Source organism: Littorina saxatilis, linkage group LG12 (assembly GCF_037325665.1).
Source record: "Littorina saxatilis isolate snail1 linkage group LG12, US_GU_Lsax_2.0, whole genome shotgun sequence".
Classification (NCBI taxonomy): Eukaryota; Metazoa; Mollusca; class Gastropoda; order Littorinimorpha; family Littorinidae; genus Littorina; species Littorina saxatilis.
In genome coordinates, this window is record NC_090256.1 from 50091515 (window position 1) to 50108323 (window position 16809).

The following is a 16809-nucleotide window of genomic DNA, read 5'->3' on the forward strand; positions in this document are numbered from 1 at the left end:
AATTACGTCAAAAGCCAACATGGAAGTCTATTAGTTTCGGCGAGAAGGAGATTTTTTTTCTGTTTCGGGTACTTTACGTCAAGACATTGTGTTTAATTACGTAACAAAATTGTAAAAGATGGTATGTGGGTCCATTTTGGCATACCGCACACAGCTTTCAGCTCCGGAACGCGATCACGGGAAATGTTAATTGCATGTTGGCGGGAGATGCGAACTGACAAACTGCATAATGTTTCGCTTGGCTGGTAACACTAAAGGTATGTGTAGACATCTGTGAGATAGTTGTGTAAAGCTTTTGACTGTTTATATATATGCGACAAAAATACAAATCGTTGCTTCAGCAATGCGTTGACCTGCACTGCATCTTTAAGCTCACAACTCAGGGTTTTTTCTCTCCAGTTTTACTTATTCATTCAGTGGTGATTCTTGTGCAAATGTCTGATACCCTTTATCCATTTGTCTAACATTATCTAAAGGGCTTAACGCCTCCCTTTTTCTATTTCTCTATTAATCAGTCCTTGAATGTAGGCCTCCATTATAACTATCGGTTAAAACTGGCATGCCACTTTTATCTAATTTTTCTCATGGGTAGACTATAGAAGCCCGTTAGCAGGAGAATAACAAACTCTGTCCACAGGAAAAGAAGATGAGCCAAGGAAAGCTCAGCCTCTCAGGGAAAGAGACTTATTCAACGCCAAAGAGACCGCGTCTAGTGTTCTGTAGATGATATGCCTTGTGTCGATATGTACACATGTGTGTTCGTTGGGTTGTCATAGTCTAGTGGTGTTGTTTCTGTATATTTAAAGGGTGTGTTTCTGTCTTCTCGTTGTGTGTGTCTGTGTGTGTGTGTGTGTGTGTGTGTGTGTGTGTGTGTGTGTGTGTTTCTATCTGTTTGAATGCGCACACGCGTGCGCATATGCGCTTTATAACCAATTCAGGAAGTTTGCAGCACCAATTCCTCTTCTTCCCGTGAGGCAAAAAAAGAGGCCTTGTTTGTTTGAGACTGAAATACGACAGAGTAAACACGCGATGTTGTGCTTAGTTGAAACTGGGTTTTAACCCCGCTCTATCAGTCACGAGCTAAGAGAATTTACTTGTGTAATTAATCACAGGACCTACCGGTTCCTAATTAGCTAAGTGGGACCTCCTCTAGTAGCTCACGTTAGTGGTGAGTTTATCAAGTCTAGACCGGTGAAGACTGAAGTGTGTACACGCCACAGTTTTCCCCTAAGGATTGGTATGCTCATCACTCTCTCTCTCTCTCTCTCTCTCTCTCTCTCTCTCTCTCTCTCTCTCTCTCTCTCTCTCTCTCTGTCACACACACACACATACACACACACACACACCAACACACACACACACCATACACACACACATGCTTACAAACGCACACACCCAAACACATACACATACAGAGAGAGAGAGAGAGAGAGAGAGAGAGAGAGAGAGAGAGAGAGAGAGAGAGAGAGAGAGAGAGAGAGAGAGAGAGAGAGAGAGAGAGAGAGAGAGAGAGAAGGGGTCAGAGCACCACCATTGCTAACGATCAAAATAAAACAAGGCAAACACATGTCAGATTTTATTTTATGACATGACTCCCAGGTCGAGATTCCTCACCAAGTATACGACTTATGTTCCCACCCACCGCTTACATACAATCACCACTTTTTCTCCTTTATTTCAATCGCCCCTTTGATTTTTCTGAAACTACTCATATCCATGCTAGCAAGAGTGATGACCTGTCAAAACGTGTGCATGCAGAGCCTGCTTTAGCCGTTCATCGTATGAGTTCATTCGGATCATTTATCTCATTCAATGTATCATAACCCCCTTGTTTGTTTTTTTGACACCTTACAGACGCCTTCCAAAGTGATGATCTTTCAAAATGTCTGCATGAATAGCAGTCGGTTTCATCCATTCTCAAATCAACTTTCAAATCGCATGTAGAAAGACAGTCTGCTTCTGTCATACATCGGTCTTTTTCTCCAGCTGACCCAGCAAACCTAGCTATCTCATTTGATCTAACAGCCCCTCTGTTTTCTGCCGCCTTTTAAATGAATGTTGTCATAGTGATCGTTCAAACTACATTCAACATGCATGCATAATGAGTCTGCTTCAACCATACCCCACTTCTCATCTCAATTCACTCAAGGAACTTAGCAATAAGTGAAAATTACAGTCCTTTCAGGCTTAGATATAAGAGCAAAGTTATTATAACAACCCGAGCGACTCGTGCCTCCTTTTCGTACCCGTAAAAGTGATGATCTTTCAAACTCCACATTCAAGAAAGGGTCTGCTTTAATTTTTAGTTTCGTTATCCGAGATGTAAGCTCAGTAAGCTTGAGTTCTGACATAAAAATAAAACAGCAGTGCCTGTCTGAGTTGTATGATGTTGAGTTTATTATGTGCGGGGACGGTGATTTTCCACTCGCCTACATTCACTACCTTTTACCGCATACGAGAGAATGCGATAGAAAGTTCAAACTGGTGGCAACACTTTCACACATCAAGAGAGGGTCTCCTTATTTGAGTTGACACGGTACGCTTAGGTCCTGCCTAAAAAACACGACAGCAGTTCTAGCCTGGATGCCTTAGGCCGTTGACCAAAGAGACTTGGATTGGTACGCTTGAGTCCTGACTGAAAAACATGACAGCAGTTCTGGCCTGGATGCCTTTGACCAAAGAGACTTGGCATGGTACGCTCGAGTCTTGACTGAAAAACACGACAGCAGTTCTAGCCTGGATGCCTGTAGCCATTGACGAGGCAGAAGGTCGTTGCATCAGTCCTCGATGGCGACGGCTTCTGCGGTGTTGGTGGTGGCGAGGCGGTCCTCCTTGACGGGGGGCTTGTAGATGTAGTCGTGCACGTTAGGCAGACCGCGCACCACACAGGCACTCAGCGCGCTGCGGTACAGGCTCATGTCGGTCGCGTCATACCTGCACATACGTCACAAGCTATGGTATCATAGGAGATGGAGTTATTTGTCACAAACATGCATCGTATTTGTTTTAGTATATCGGACACTTGACGTTTGTTGAAAACGGAACAGATTTAAACATGACCCATCATTTCAATATAAAAAGAAGGTGTGACGACATGAAAGCACATACCACTCATCAGCATTGATGTCATAGCACTCCACGTTGAAGATGGTGGTCACCCCGTTAAAACCCCCAATGGCAAACAACATGTCATCAATGATCTGCACACACACACACACACACACACACACACACACACACACACACACACACACACACACACACACACACACACACACAGCGCAACATCACTTATGAATAGTTTTCAGAACACGCTGAACGTTAAATCTTTCTTAATATATTCAAGTCTTACTGATACACTATCTCACAAGAAGAAGACGTTTCGCGTCTCCTTCAATCTCGCCAATCCTGAATGACCATGAAAAATACCACAGGTAAAATAAACTAAACAAGTCGCGTAAGGCGAAATTACTACATTTAGTCAAGCTGTTGAACTCACGGAATGAAACTGAACGCACTGTATTTTTTTCACCAAGACAGAACAGCTTCGTCAATCCACGCGAGAAGGAAATCGCTCACCTCCCACTTGCAAAACGCAGTGATATGCACACGCCAGAATAGCGCGGTAGCGTATTCACGCCGTAGACGGTGGCTGCATTGAAGAATTGCCTCCGCATTAACTTTCACGACGCCGGGTGAGTTTCTGCACGACAAAATCGTCTCTGTTTTCTCCAAAATGACATATCATCACATTACTGGCGTTTGTACTTCGACCTAAGGTGTTATAGCATCCCATCATCGATTTTCTTCTTTTCTTCGATGCAGTTGACATGTGGTCCAAGTTGTGTCATCCAAAGTCACGCGGTTGGAGCGTAATTCTTGAATCTGTACCACGACTGATCGATTTTGCGGCTGCCCACCTACGCAATGTATCTTTGCTTACGGCTGCATGCCTACGCACTTTCTGGCTGCCCACCTATGCGAGTACTACAGATAACAAGAAGGGCAAACGCTCGATCGAGTCACTTTCGCAGTTCTGAATATTATATGAGGCATCAGATGGACAGGAAGAAATTGCTATTCACAACACAATGAGTCACGTTCACATAAAATTTGAGCCCGGTCACTTTTATAGTTTCCGAGAAAAGCCCAACGTTAAGTTGTGTGTTGCCGAACAGAAAAGGCTAGTTATCTCCCTTGTTTTTCTGATAACGTTCGTAAAAGGCTACAGATGTAAATACTTTGATGTAAAGAATAATCCTACAAAGTTTCAATCACATCCGATGAACTTTGTCAAAGATATAAAATGTCTAATTTTTCCTTTGACGCTGACCTGTGACCTTGAAAAAGGTCAAAGGTCAACGAAACCATCGTTAAAGTGTAGAGGTCATTGGAGGTCACGACTAAACAAAATATGAGCCCGATCGCTTTGATAGTTTCCGAGAAAAGTCCAACGTTAAGGTGGTGTCTACGGACGGCCGGCCGGCCGGACGGACGGCCGGCCGGACGGCCGGCCGGACAGACTAACACTGACCGATTACATAGAGTCACTTTTTCTCAAGTGACTCAATAAAATGGTATATTATAGTCAGGGCTCTGTTCGTGACTGTTGCCTGCCTGTGTAAACATAAGACAAGACAGCGTTTCTGACTGTAACCTATTTTTTTATAAATAAAGAAATCCGCGGAAATCCGTCCATATTCTCATCTTCGGAAATGTTTGGGAAAGGTGGGTATTATGGATTAGTTTTTCGAGCTGACTTTAGTTACTTGTCTATAGCTCACTCTGTTCGTTGGTGAGAAACAAGCATAAACTTATTAAATAAACATTATAAAATTATTAAATAAAATGTATAACAAAATGTAATATATACTTACAGGGGCGTAGCACACTGTCCGGCAGGTCCTGCGACCGCCGGACCACTTTTGGGCACCAAAGAAAACACAAAAAGAAGGAGAGCGAGAGAGAGAGAAAGAGAGAGAGAGAGAGACGTAAGACGTAAGACGTAAGACATTTTATTCATTAAACACACAAGGTTCATTTCAACGGGGTGTGGGGGGGGGGGGGGGTCAGTAATACATCCCGTGTGTTTGTATTTATGGACAATCAACCGGTTTTATCTCTTTCTCTCTAACATATACTCACACGAACGCACGCACGCTCTCACTCTCTCTTAAACCTAAAGACATATCCAGCGCATGAATTAACAATATGGGTAGGTGCAACGACAAACAAGTTTACAGTGCTAACATACATTATCGGCTTTCAATCATGCTCTATCGTTCCACGGCACAAACTCTCTCTCTCTCTCTTTCTCTTTCTCTTTCTCCTCTCTCTCTCTCTCTCTCTCTCTCTCTCTCTCTCTCTCTCTCTTTCTCTCTCTCTCTCTCTCTCTCTCTCTCTCTCTCTCTCTCTCTCTCTCTCTCTCTCCCTCTCTCTCTTTCTAACATACAAACATTTCCAGCGCAAAAATCAACAATTTGAATAGGTACAACAACAACACAAGTGTACTACACCAGCATACATTATTTGCAATCAAACCTGCTCTAACATTCCACGGCACAACTATGTATAACACATCGCCGTCTCGTTCACCTGTTCCACATTGGGTAACTAGTCCAAACAACTTTTCCTTTTTTGAAAAACACGATATAAGAATCTGGCCACATGCACAACTGAATCCCCTTTATCTGCAGACATAACACGTATAATACTGTTCGCAACTTCACTCTGGTTTTTTTCCCTTAATATTTTGACATCAAGTCTATAATCACAATATCCTTTGCATACAAACAATACATGTTTCTCGTCTTCCACGTCCTCTCTGCATACAGGGCAAATCAAAAGGCCCGGTACAACGTCAGTTCGATAGCGGCATTTGTGAGTGTTTATGGGTGAAATACCAAATCAAAATTGTATGTATGCATCTCGAAAACAGCGGAGCTGAATATGGTCTATATACACTTCAGCGCGAATTTCTTGTTTAAAGAGCGAATAAAATTCAAATCGCTCCGAGTTCATGATGCTGTCGTGCCAGTCTTGCTGGAAGCAATCAAACAGTCGTTGTCTGAATACTGCTATAAATCGATTCAAATCGCCTACACCTTGTTGCAGCCAGACATCTCCAAAGCCGTACATGCATAACATTTCTTTCAAATAATGAGACCATGTTTTCTTGCCATAACCCTGTAAATGTTTCATCATGTCATATGCTTTCCTTGGGAGTCTTTCGCTTGGCAAATGTAACACTCTCAGCCAATACTTAATACAGCGAACCGACGAAGTGACATAAAGTGGGTAGCGGCCTAAGTCACCATATACCATCTTGTTTGGTGTTTGTCGTCCTACACACAAAAACTTCTTGCATGCAAACAAATGGGCTTTCTCAAGAGCTTCAAACCTTTGGAATCCCCACAGCTCAGATCCATACATTAAGATCGGGAGGACCTGTGCGTCATATATTTTTTTTAAAATACGCTTCTAGGTATGTTGCCTAGCCTCCACAAACATCTTAGGATTTGGCCAGTCCTTATCTTTGCCTTTGAGGCCAGATCGCTGACCATTTGCGTCAATGACAATTTTGTGGTGAAATTTAGCCCCAAGTACTTGTAACTGTTCACAACCTCTATGTCCTCGTTTCCGTACTTCCAGGCTTCATTTGCTGCCAAAAATCCTCCTTTTCTAAAAACGATTACCTTTGTCTTATCCAGGTTGACTGTCATGGAAAACTTATCCGTAAACTGTTTTAACACATCAATCTGTTTCTGTAACCCGGCTGTGCTATAGGATATCAAGAGTACATCGTCGGCAAACAGCAATATGAGAATCTGCATCACGTCAGGTGTTAACTGTATTCCATGTTTACCGTTTTGAAACATTTCAAGTGCCAGTTCATTAATCAGGAATGAAAACAATGTTGGTGAAAGCACAGAACCTTGTCGGACTCCACATGGACAACAGAAAAACTCCGATGGGCCATCATCGGTGCGAACACAAGACTTCACTCCTTTGTACATACTTTGCAAGATGTTCAACATAAGTAGTAGGGAATGGTTGGACCACTTCAGGTGCATTTTAGGTGGTGAAGGCAACCCGGCTAGCGACCACTCTGAAGTGACCGAAGACACACCCAGCATTGACTACCTAGACGAGCCCATCTCGGCTGATGAGATAGAGATTGGTATCAAGAAATTGAAATTAAACAAGTCACCCGGGTACGATGGCGTTTGTGCTGGAATGTTAAAAAGAATTCTTGCCCGAAACTGTTGCCGTTTCTTGTAAAGCTGTTTAACCAAATTTTTGACACAGGCGTTTACCCTTCTGCGTGGTCTTGTGGGATAATTGTCCCAATTCACAAAAGTGGAGACATTAACAACCCTGATAACTACAGAGGCATTACGTTACTGAGCACAGTAGGTAAGTTGTTTGGCAGCATACTAAACAGGCGCTTATCTGACTGGGCGGAAGACAACAGTAGAATAGAGGAGGAACAGGGTGGCTTCAGAAAAGACCACTCTACTGTGGACAATATGTTTGTGCTAAATGCTATTGTCCAGCGGTACCTTCTTAAAAGATCTGGTAAGGTCTACATATGTTTCGTAGACTTCCGCAAGGCTTTTGACTCAGTCAATAGGGCTATGTTATGGAATGTATTACGCAAGCACGGGGTTGGCGGAAAGATGTTGAGAGAGAGAGAGAGAGAGAGAGAGAGAGAGAGAGAGAGAGAGAGAGAGAGAGAGAGAGAGAGAGAGAGAGAGAGAGAGAGAGAGAGAGAGAGAGAGAGAGAGAGATTAATTCCTCAGCCTCAGCGGTGTAGTGCCTGTGATTTTTTTCTACCGGACCACTTTTGACAGGTGTGCAACGAATTTGTGGTTTTTATTTGTTTTCCGGCGAACCTTCTTTGACAGTTCTGCTACGCCCCTGAGGTCATCTGGAACAGGCATAAATTGCCATATATTTCCCGCACTGTAAAACTAATTCTATAATCATAAGAAGCAAAAAATATTCGTCTCCCAATTCCCAAAACATACAAATACAAGCATAATATTAACTATTATATTATTATGTTATTATATTAGTTATTACTGGATGCGCTGTTCACAGTATCATTTGCGCAAATAGTGCATTGGCATGCAGCCACCCTTTGCGTAGGTGGGCCGCCGCAAAATCGATCAGACGTGGTACAGATTCAAGAATTACGCTCCAACCGCGTAACTTTGGATGACACAACTTGGACCACATGTCAACTAATAAACAATAATGATATTCCAATAGACTGCAGTTTGATTGATAACCTTGATTTTCCGTAATAACTGTGGGAAGTCAGAATTTACGCAAACTTTGCAAGAAAAGCATAAATAATCGAAGCTCAACGTCAACAAATGCATCGAAGAAAAGAAGAAAATCGATGATGGGATGCTATAACACCTTAGGTCGAAGTACAAACGCCAGTAATGTGATGATATGTCATTTTGGAGAAAACAGAGACGATTTTGTGAAGAAACTCACCCTGCGTGTTGCTCTTCAGCAGTGTAAGTTAGTGCGGAGGCAATTTCCCATGCAGCCACCGTCTACGGCGTGGTATTGTGCTAAGCAGGAAAGCGCGCTTTTCTGTATTCGTGTTAACTTTCTGAGCTTGTTTTGAATACAACCTATCATATCGATATGTTTTTGTAATCAGGAAACGATAAAAAATAAGATGAAATCATTTTTGGATCGATTTCTTAAATTTTAATCGTAAGACTAATTAATCTAATTTCGTTAATTGTGATCACATTTTAAGAGTAAACATGACATATGTATACATTTTTAGATTCAGAATGTGACGAAGAATACGATGCAATCAATTTTAAATCTGTTTGCGAAAAATCGATTTTAATGACAACTTTAATGAGCAAACTCATTAATTAATTTGTAAGCCTCCAAGCTGAAATGCAATACCAAAGTCCGGGCGTCGTCGAAGATTACTTGACCAAAATGTCAACCAATTTGGTTTAAAAATGAGAGCGTGACAGTGCCGCCTCAACTTTCACGAAAAGCCGGATAAGAAGTCATCAAAGACATTTATCAAAAAAATTAACAAACGTCTGGGGATATCATACCCAGGAACTCCCATGTAAAATTTCATGAAGATCGGTCTAGTAGTTTTATCTAAATCGCTCACACACACACACACACACACACACACACACACACACACACACACACACACACACACACACACACACACACACACACACGCACATACACCACGACCCTCGTCTCGATTCCCCCCTCTACGTTAAAACATTTAGTCAAAACTTGACTAAATGTGACCCTCCACCACGGAATGAGTCGCATGTCACATTTGCATGATTTTCATATTTTTACGTTTTCCCGAAGAGCTTTGTATGCTCTATCCAGTGGTGAAAACCGTTTTAGAAAAGAGCAAAAACTGTTTGAGTTATAAGCCTGTGACTAAGGTGACCCACACACTGTTACCAGACACTCCCCGGACTTATATTAAGCCTAGCGCAGAACCGCGCGAGGTGACATGCGACTCATTTCGTGGTGGAGGGTCACAAATGTAAAAAGCAAAGGGTAGATTGATTTGGGCTTAAAGGGGAGTTCCTTGCTCACTCTCTTGTTGGGGGAACATACTTTCAGGAACAACAGATCGGCAACCTCGATTTCTGGTATCCTCTTTCCACTTTCTCGCTATTATACTTTGGCCAAGTTTAGTCACATGCACAGTGTCTTGACATTAAAGCAGTAAAGTATCAGTGCGGAGATCAAAACAGCAACGTACAACAACGTCCTAAAAGAATTGAAGTGAACACTTTAATTAAAGGCATAGAGGATTCAGGGCTGAGGTCTACGAAGCCAAAGTGGGTGCGACCCTACTCGGTGAAAAACAGCCGCGGGGTCTGATTGGTTGAAATTACAACAAATTCAGTTTCAACCAACCAGGCTGCGTACTGCCTACTTGAGTGGCACCCAGTTTCGCTTCGTGCACCTCAACTCAGGTCATCATCTCAGACCTGTGCATGACTGTGGCAGGATCAACTATATATGCCTTTAAGATGGACGCTTCAAGTCACCTCTGTGGCAAAGTTGCTGCGGGGGCTGTACATCTCCGGTATGGGGGTCCACTGACGTGTCTGGGGGCAGTACCGCTCTCCGGTGTTCATCCTGGTGATGCCGTTGAAGCCGCCCAGGGCGTAGATGCAGCCGTGGTAGGCGATGACGCCGATGCCGGAGCGACGGTTACGCATGGGGTTGAGCAGCGTCCACTGACGCGTGTCCGGGTCGTACATCTCCGCTGAGCTCAGACATTCCTGGCCGTTAAACCCCCCACAGATGTAGATCTTACCTGTACACATTTAAAACCGCCACAGATGTAGATCTAACCTGTAGCCTTGACTCTGACAAATCGCAGATACTGAGAACGGCAAAGTTTCATGGCTCTGAGCTACAACTCTGAACATTCTTCATTACTTTGACATGAGCGATCTATTGATGTGTGGGCGAGAAATGTGCCTTCCAAAAGGAAGAATATGAACCCCCTTGTCTTCGGTCCCTCTAAAGTTCTACTGCGGGGGTCTAAGTACCCCCTACACATTAAAGCTGGGGGTCCAGGGACATTCTAGGTTGAGCATTCGTGGGGAGCCCTGTGTTTCAATTCATGGAACCAAAAGTGTGCATATAGATGTAAAGCACGTACTGATTTACTTACCGACTGACTGATTGATTCGTCTTACTGACCACGGAATCCAAAGAAAACAAATATTGCCCAAAACATAGAAATAACAAACCAGCAGGCGACATTCGTTCGATTTGTATTTGCATAAAGCCTTGTATTTGAACTAACGTTTTCGTGTGCTCTCTTGAGCGGGGATGTAGCTCAGTCGGTAGCGCGCTGGATTTGTATCCAGTTGGCCGCTGTCAGCGTGAGTTCGTCCCCACGTTCGACGAGAGATTTATTTCTCAGTCAACTTTGTGTGCAGACTCTCCTCGGTGTCCGAACACCCCCGTGTGTACACGCAAGCACAAGACCAAGTGCGCACGAAAAAGATCCTGTAATCCATGTCAGAGTTCGGTGGGTTATAGAAACATGAAAATACCCAGCATGCTTCCTCCGAAAACGGCGTATGGCTGCCTAAATGGCGGGGTAAAAGAAACGGTCATACACGTAAAATTCCACTCGTGAAAAAACCCACGAGTGTACTAGGGAGTTTCAGCCCACGAACGCAGAAGAAGAAGAAGTGTGCTCTCTTCTTCATACATTGCCTCCTGGCACTCTTCACGTGCAATAAATAGGATGAATGTTGAAATGGGATTCTCACATTTCAATAAAAATTATGCCATGACTTTGAATAATTGATTACATCCTGAAACAGTTTACTGACAAAACATGTCCTTTTCATGAACCTGTACTAAAACCGAGACATCAAGATTCCAAAGCCTACGAGAGGGCACCGAACGAAATCAGATACTTTGTGCCAGCTTTACGTTCAACTGCCTAGAAATGTTCCCCTCGGGTCTAACAAACAGATCAAATCAAATCAAATCAATTAAAATTTTATTTTACGATGGTTGTCGCATAAGCAATAGGGCCTACAGGCGAGCTTTTTTCAACCAGCCCTCATCCAGAGAAGGACTACTCTAATCACATAAAGTGTGGCGCAAGACAGGGAGGAGAGACAGGTACGAATGAAACAGGGGTTTGCACTTGACGCAAATGTCGCAATCCTTGCAACCTTGCAAGTCGAGTGTGCGACTGAACATTTAACAACAAGCTACAACGCCCCTGCAGACGCCACCCTCGCAAAAATATATTTGTGAGAAGTTCCACAGAACGTTTGGTCTTTGTGTAAAGATTCAAAGGCAAACCTTTGCAGATTGAGCATTGATGTGCACGTCTCAGTAGATAAAAGCCAAAACATTTATTGGTTCACAAATTCGCCTGACAACGGAATATGGCTGCCTTCATGGCGGGTGAAAACGGTCATACACGTTTAAGCACACTTGTGGAGAACACGAGTGTACGTGGGAGTTGCAGCCTATGAACGCATTTAAAGAAGAAAGTAGGTCCATACAAGGAAACGGTAAACTGACACAGCGACACAAATACCCCCAGATGAATCATACCGAAACCTTTCACATTAATGAAATGTTGGTGTTTATTGCTGCGTTCCAAGACTAAATCATTCAATAATATCAGCAGCTAAAGTCAGTCAACAAAACTCAGACCAAGAAGCAGTGGATGCTGTTTCAACATCGTGTCAGACGCATCATTTCGCTGACAGAGGTACAGTAGTACTGTAGAAAAAAGAGTATGCTAGAGGGAATTGTCCAGATACATATGTTATTTTTCTTTAGAGTGAGCACGCGCATACACACACACACACACACACACACACAAACTCACACACACACACACACATACAGAGAGAGAGAGAGAGAGAGAGAGAGAGAGAGAGAGAGAGCGTGCGCACGCGCACACACACACACACACACACACACACAAATTCACACAAACACCCACACACTTACAGAGAGAACTCGAACTCGAACTCGAAAACTTTATTACCGAGGGATGATAGCATTAAGGTCCATATGGTCATTTCTTACAGCTAGTCCCTACTATAATACACACATGAAACGAAGAACAAGTATGAAGAATAAAATTTTTAAAAATCAAATAAAATACAATCATGTAGGGAAAAGTATAACAAACATTAGTGTGCTTGTAGAAGCATATTATACATTTTCTCTTTTACGCACCCTCACACACACTCGCACAAACGGCAACGCATAGCCAATGCAATACTCAGACGAAGGACAAAAATAACAAGTCGCGTAAGGCGAAAATACAATATTTAGTCAAGTAGCTGTCGAACTCACAGAATGAAACTGAACGCAATGCCATTTTACTCGTAGCATCGTCAGGCCACCGCTCATGGCAAAGGCAGTGAAATTGACAAGAAGAGCGGGGTAGTAGTTGCGCTAAGAAGGATAGCACGCTTTTCTGTACCTCTCTTTGTTTTAACTTTCTGAGCGTGTTTTTAATCCAAACATATCATATCTATATGTTTTTGGAATCAGGAACCGACAAGGAATAAGATGAAAGTGTTTTTAAATTGATTTGGACAATTTAATTTTGATAATAATTTTTATATATTTAATTTTCAGAGCTTGTTTTTAATCCGAATATAACATATTTATATGTTTTTGGAATCAGCAAATGATGGAGAATAAGATAAACGTAAATTTGGATCGTTTTATAAAATGTTTTTTTTTTACAATTTTCAGATTTTTAATGACCAAAGTCATTAATTAATTTTTAAGCCACCAAGCTGAAATGCAATACCGAAGTCCGGGCTTCGTCGAAGATTACTTGACCAAAATTTCAACCAATTTGGTTGAAAAATGAGGGCGTGACAGTGCCGCCTCAACTTTCACGAAAAGCCGGATATGACGTCATCAAAGACATTTATCAAAAAAATGAAAAAAACGTTCGGGGATTTCATACCCAGAAACTCTCATGTCAAATTGCATAAAGATCGGTCCAGTAGTTTAGTCTGAATCGCTCTACACACACACACAGACACACACACACACGCACACACACACGCACACACGCACATACACCACGACCCTCGTTTCGATTCCCCATCGATGTTAAAATATTTAGTCAAAACTTAGAGAGAGAGAGAGAGAGAGAGAGAGAGAGAGAGAGAGAGAGAGAGAGAGAGAGAGACACACACACACACACACACACACACACACACACACACACACACACACACACACACACACGCACACGCACACGCACACACAGACTCATTCGTTACATTAAACAACGTTATCTAACTTTCCCACGTTCTTTTCATCCACCCAAAATATCAGCTCATGCGGATGTCGAATCGTGCAAACTGATATGCTGATTGACGGCTTCCATGTGACTATCAAAGTACTGTGCGCTAAAGTCAGCGTCCACATTCAACAACAATAATAATACCTGCGGGATTCGATCCAGCGAAAAACAACAACGCCTCTTCAAACCTTCGAGATTCGATCCAGCGAAATAACTGCGGGGTTCGATCCCGCTGCCGTCAACTCGCGGGCCACTGAGACCAGCAAACGGCCACTGAGACCAGCAAACGGCCACTGAGACCAGCTTCTTCTTCTTCTTCTTCTGCGTTCGTGGGCTGAAACTCCCACCTGCACTCGTGGTTAGCACGAGTGGAATTTTACGTGTATGACCGTTTTTACCCCGCCATTTAGGCAGCCATACGCCGCTTTCGGAGGAAGCATGCTGGGTATTTTCGTGTTTCTATAACCCACCGAACTCTGACATGTATTACAGGATCTTTTTCGTGCGCACTTGGTCTTGTGCTTGCGTGTACACACGGGGGTGTTCGGACACCGAGGAGAGTCTGCACACAAAGTTGACTCTGAGAAATAAATCTCTCACCGAACGTGGGGACGAACTCACGCTGACAGCGGCCAACTGGATACAAATCCAGCGCGCTACCGACTGAGCTACATCCCCGCCCACTGAGACCAGCAAACGGAGGGCAGGCAAGTTGACAAGTGAAATCCTATCCACAACACTCTGGCTTTGATATGACATGAGCTTGTTATGCCGAGAAAGCCAAAAGGGTGCAGCCTATAATTTCCAACCTTTTAATGACGGCAGTCCTCTCTGCCCAGTAATATCCCTCCCCCCCCCCCCCCCCCCCTGTTTAGTCCTACCCTTGTCAACATCCGTCTTCAAAGTGAAACACAGGTAAACATCATGCGTAAAGACCTTTGGCTTCCTGGTAGCTTCGTGACCGGAAGTGAGGATTTTCGCCAGGCGTCGGTACAGAGGACAGCCATTTTGGAAAACGATTAGCTGTCCGTTTGACGTCCTTCGATAGAAATTAACGGAATAAATCCGCTTGTAAAAACAAATCCGTAACATCACCCGAAGACATGATCAGCAGACTCCGGTTCCTGGCACAGTTGTGAGGGGAGGGGTCAAGCCATTTGAACGGACATTTAATTACTTGCTTTGGGGTTGGGGTGGGGATGGAGTTGTTCTGTTGTTGTTGAGGATACTGTTACATTTTTACTGCTATATTGTTTTTGTTATCGCCAAGGCTGTGTTGTTAACGGCGATACATCTTCTGACAATGAGTCACTGCTGGCCACTGGCAACGCATAGCCAATGCAATACTCAGACGAAGGACAAAATAAAAATAATAACAAGAAGGGCAAAGCCCATACGACTCACATGCTTGACCTTGACCTTTACATGACCTTGACTAACTAAACCTAGCAATGACATCATACACTAAGAACTGCTTTACACATTTTTCCTACCAAAATACATGTGACCTTGACCCAAGGTCAAGGTCATCCAAGGTCATGCAACACAAAGCTGTTAATTCAAGACATAGGAAGTACAATGGTGCTTATTGGCTCTTTCTACCATGAGATATGGTCACTTTTAGTGGTTCACTACCTTATTTTGGTCACATTTCATAAGGGTCAAAGTGACCTTGACCTTGATCATATGTGACCAAATGTGTCTCATGATGAAAGCATAACATGTGCCCCACATAATTTTTAAGTTTGAAACAGTTATCTTCCATAGTTCAGGGTCAAGGTCACTTCAAAATATGTATACAATCCAACTTTGAAGAGCTCCTGTGACCTTGACCTTGAAGCAAGGTAAACCAAACTGGTATCAAAAGATGGGGCTTACTTTGCCCTATATATCATATATAGGTGAGGTATTAAATCTCAAAAACTTCAGAGAAAATGCGAAAATGTGAAAAATGGTCGTTTTTAAGACAACAATTACGGCCCCTGTGACCTTGAACTTGAAGTGAGGTCAAGTTGCCGCACATGTTTTTTGAGATCTTGTAACCATACACCATCAGGCCACATCAGGTGTTGATAGACTTAATAGTGTCCAAGAAAATCCAACGTTAAAGTTTTCCGGACGGACGGCCGGACGGCCGGACGGCCGGACGGACGGGGGGGACGGACGGACGGACGACTCGGGTGAGTACATAGACTCACTTTTGCTTCGCATGTGAGTCAAAAACCATCGATCGACTCCCTTTCGCAACATTTCATCATACATTACTTAACCATCTGGGGAGCAAGAGAAAGAGAGAGAGAGAGAGAGAGAGAGAGAGAGAGAGAGAGAGAGAGAGAGAGAGAGAGAGAGAGAGAGAGAGAGAGAGAGAGAGAGAGAGAGAGAGGGGGGGAGCGGTTGCAAGTGCGTCCGCGCGTGTGTTTGTGTGCATTTCTTTTCCCAAGAGAAAAACAAATACAGCTTTAGTTTGAACAGCTTACTTACTGCATCCCTTGCTTCGAAAACTTGTGTGTGGGTGGGTGGGGATGGGGTGTGGGGGCTGTTTTGACTCGCGTTACCTTTTCAGTGTATTTTTTCAGGGTGGAATTTGCATCCAGGTGGTAGACTAATCAGGGTGATAACATGTAGAAAACGTGTAATCCCCACCAACAACTGTTGCCAGTCGCTATAGATGTAATGCAACCCGGCTGTAGCTTTAAATTGCCGTATCACACAAGGAAAGACTTGTAATTCGCATCGTTAACTCAAGAATGAATTTTCCTTCAGTAATCTTCGAAACAAAAATATCAAGGCTCGTGCCGCTTGGCAGCGAGCAGAAGGAAACGACTTGAGTATAATACCGAATGGCATAATCATAGTGTGTAAACTCGACATATTGGTTAATGCTCCATTGTTTTGTAAGTTTAAAGATACACGACTCCTTTCTGTGCCAATCATCCAGGAAGTCACACAAG

The 16809-nt window shown here is 43.2% G+C and overlaps 1 protein-coding gene across 2 annotated transcripts in view; it reads right to left on the reverse strand.

Annotated features, from left to right (window-relative positions):
* Positions 1-1563: 1563 nt before the first annotated feature.
* Positions 1564-16809, reverse strand: part of LOC138982146 (kelch-like protein 10) — a 45303-nt gene continuing 30057 nt past the window's right edge. For both annotated transcript variants that reach the window (XM_070355366.1, XM_070355367.1), the window contains exons 9-11: positions 10080-10351; positions 3109-3200; positions 1564-2934 (exon numbers count right to left, since the gene is read on the reverse strand). In XM_070355366.1, the coding sequence (XP_070211467.1) occupies positions 2778-2934; positions 3109-3200; positions 10080-10351 (521 nt within the window). In that variant the 3' untranslated portion in view covers positions 1564-2777. The remainder of the gene's footprint in view (positions 2935-3108; positions 3201-10079; positions 10352-16809) is intronic.